Source organism: Crinia signifera, chromosome 7 (genome assembly GCF_055691185.1).
Source record: "Crinia signifera chromosome 7, ASM5569118v1, whole genome shotgun sequence".
Lineage (NCBI taxonomy): Eukaryota > Metazoa > Chordata > Amphibia > Anura > Myobatrachidae > Crinia > Crinia signifera.
This window is the reverse complement of record NC_139223.1, coordinates 21216095-21218448: the sequence shown is the minus strand read 5'-3', so window position 1 is coordinate 21218448 and position 2354 is coordinate 21216095. Positions and strand designations below refer to the sequence as shown.

General features: G+C 45.8%; 1 protein-coding gene across 1 annotated transcript; it reads right to left on the bottom strand.

Annotated features, from left to right (window-relative positions):
- Positions 1 to 606: 606 nt before the first annotated feature.
- Positions 607 to 1992, bottom strand: LOC146021408 (uncharacterized). The gene is made up of 2 exons (XM_083155193.1): positions 1606 to 1992; positions 607 to 1521 (listed from the first exon to the last, which is right to left on the bottom strand). The coding sequence occupies exons 1-2, from the start codon at positions 1957 to 1959 to the stop codon at positions 946 to 948; spliced, it is 930 nt and encodes a 309-aa protein (XP_083011319.1). The 5' UTR covers positions 1960 to 1992; the 3' UTR covers positions 607 to 945.
- Between the last annotated feature and the right edge of the window lie 362 nt (positions 1993 to 2354).

Genomic DNA, 2354 nt, shown 5'->3' with positions numbered 1-2354 from the left:
GCGTTTACCTATGAAGGTATCCGCGTCCCCTCGCGGGGCTCGCTGCGCTCGCCACGCTTCGGGCCTCGGTGGCTCGCTGCGCTCGCCACACTATTCTATTCTCAACTCCACGCCGACGTGGATAGTAGGGCATGAAAAGGTCGTAGGACGCGTACCGCCGCCCCTCGCGGGCTCGCTGCGCTCGCCACGCTTCGGGTTCACGTTTATAGTGGGGGGTGGCGTGTGGGTGCATTTAACATTGTAAGCACCCATTTGGGTGCTTAACATAGTATAAGCACCCATTAGGGTGCCTATACAATGTTTAATCGCATTGCATTGCATCCTATGGCATCGTATGCCATGTACAATGGCATACATTTTCAAAATTGTATGCCATCGTGCACTGTCGTACGATATCGCGTCGCATCGCATACCATCGTATGTGTTATGGTATGCGATGGGCGCCGCCAAAATACACAAGTAACATTAATAACACTACAATTCTACAATAAGTACACACGACTCGTTTTTTTTTAAATATAACTTAATTTTTTTATTTAATTTTTTTTTTCTTTTTTTTGGGAAAAGGGGATGTTTTAAACTTTAGGGGGGACCTGGGATCAATCATTGAAATGTACAAGGAGAACAGCTGCCTTTGTGGAAGGGAATACCGTAACCAGCGGCATCTCAATCAGGCATACCAGGATTGGCTGATAAAGTAGGGCGTCAACGTGCTGCAAACTTCACCTGGTTTCGGAAGAAGTTGCAAATCTGCCAAACAGTGGTGGTCAAAGGAGCACAACAAGTCCGGGCATCAGAATGTTCAGAAGTCCCAGACTGTGACCATAACAAACCGAAATTGTGATACCAACGAGCATCAAACTTTATCGTCGAACAATTCAGGGAGAAGAACAAGGGCATTGCTGTCAGTACTTAAACAATAATGATAACAAATTCGGTGTCAATTTACCAGGAACTATTGTTATCTGGTGCCGGGGACTGTGTAGACATCAAAGATGTGTACATGACACCAGGTAACGTCGAGGGATCATGAGAGGTGGTGGCTGCAGGGGGTCCTGCAGGGGGGCCCGGCGCATAAAAAGTAGGGTGAGGCGGCGGGTTAACCGGTGCAGAGTGCATATGGGGGTGTTGTGGGTAGTTGGGCAGTGGGGGTAATTGTGTGGGGGCTGATGGTGCTTCCAGTATGGTACTCGCAGCAGTCAAGTTTCCAAGTGATGCGCGTAACAGACCAAGATGCAACACACGCTTGAAGAAGCAGAACTGGTCGGGAGCCATGTTCCGCATCTCTCCGCCAATGTGGGTTCCAAATTGCGAGAAATAATCAGGAGGATTCCTGAGTGCCTCCGCCGCGTACGGACAGCAATACCCCTGGCTCATCTGAAGAGAGCTGGTCGGCTGGGAGACAGGTCTCCTCCTCAGCCTCCTTGGCGGAGCACCAGATGTTGTTGGTGCCGGTGCCTCAGGACAGGGCACTGCTTCCGCCTGTTGACCAGCTTCTTCTTCCGGCTCAGGGGAAAATCCCTAAAAAAAAAAAAAAAAAAAATTAATTATGTCTATCAATGTTAGACTTGGTTACATACAATACATTTCATATCCAAAACTTACAACGTCAGCACTCTCAGATTGTGTGGACTGAGAGCCTTCCTCCGTTGAACTTCCCTCTGTTCTTCTCCCTGATTCTTGCTCGACGATAAATTTCATTCGCTCGTAGTACCACAACTTCGGTCTGTATTGGTCATCAGTCTCGGCTCCTGAACATCCTGAACCCAAGACCCGTTTGTGCTCCTTTACCAGCACGGTTCGCAGATTTGCAATCTTCTTCCGAACCCAGGCAGAGTCTGCAGCACGGTGAAACTTCCTACTGAAATCAGCCATTTTCTGGTATGCCTGATTACGTTTTTCTGGGTTACGGTATTCCTTGTGATTTCTCTTCCACAAGCAGCGGTTCTCCTTGTACATGTCAATAAATTGACCCCAGAAGCGGTTGTCCAGCGACCGTGACATGGCTAAAAAATAGAAAAAAAACAACATCATTGAAGGCTATGTATTATGTCAAATACCATGAACTGCAATGGTTAATATTCCAAATACAAATGTAAACAGAATTTAATAAAAATTACCAAATCTCTGGAAAGGGGAAAAATAGCAGCAAATGGGGATTTCCAACCTGATAACAGCGTCTACAAAACAAAAGTGAAAAACAAAAAAAATCATATTAATAGGTTAGTACATTTTTGAAAATCTACCACAGATGTTAATTACATTGAACTACATGCTACTCCACCAGTAAAATAAAATTATGTACTTCTAGGTACTATCCTATTAAAAACATGCACAGCAATCCGAAATAACAC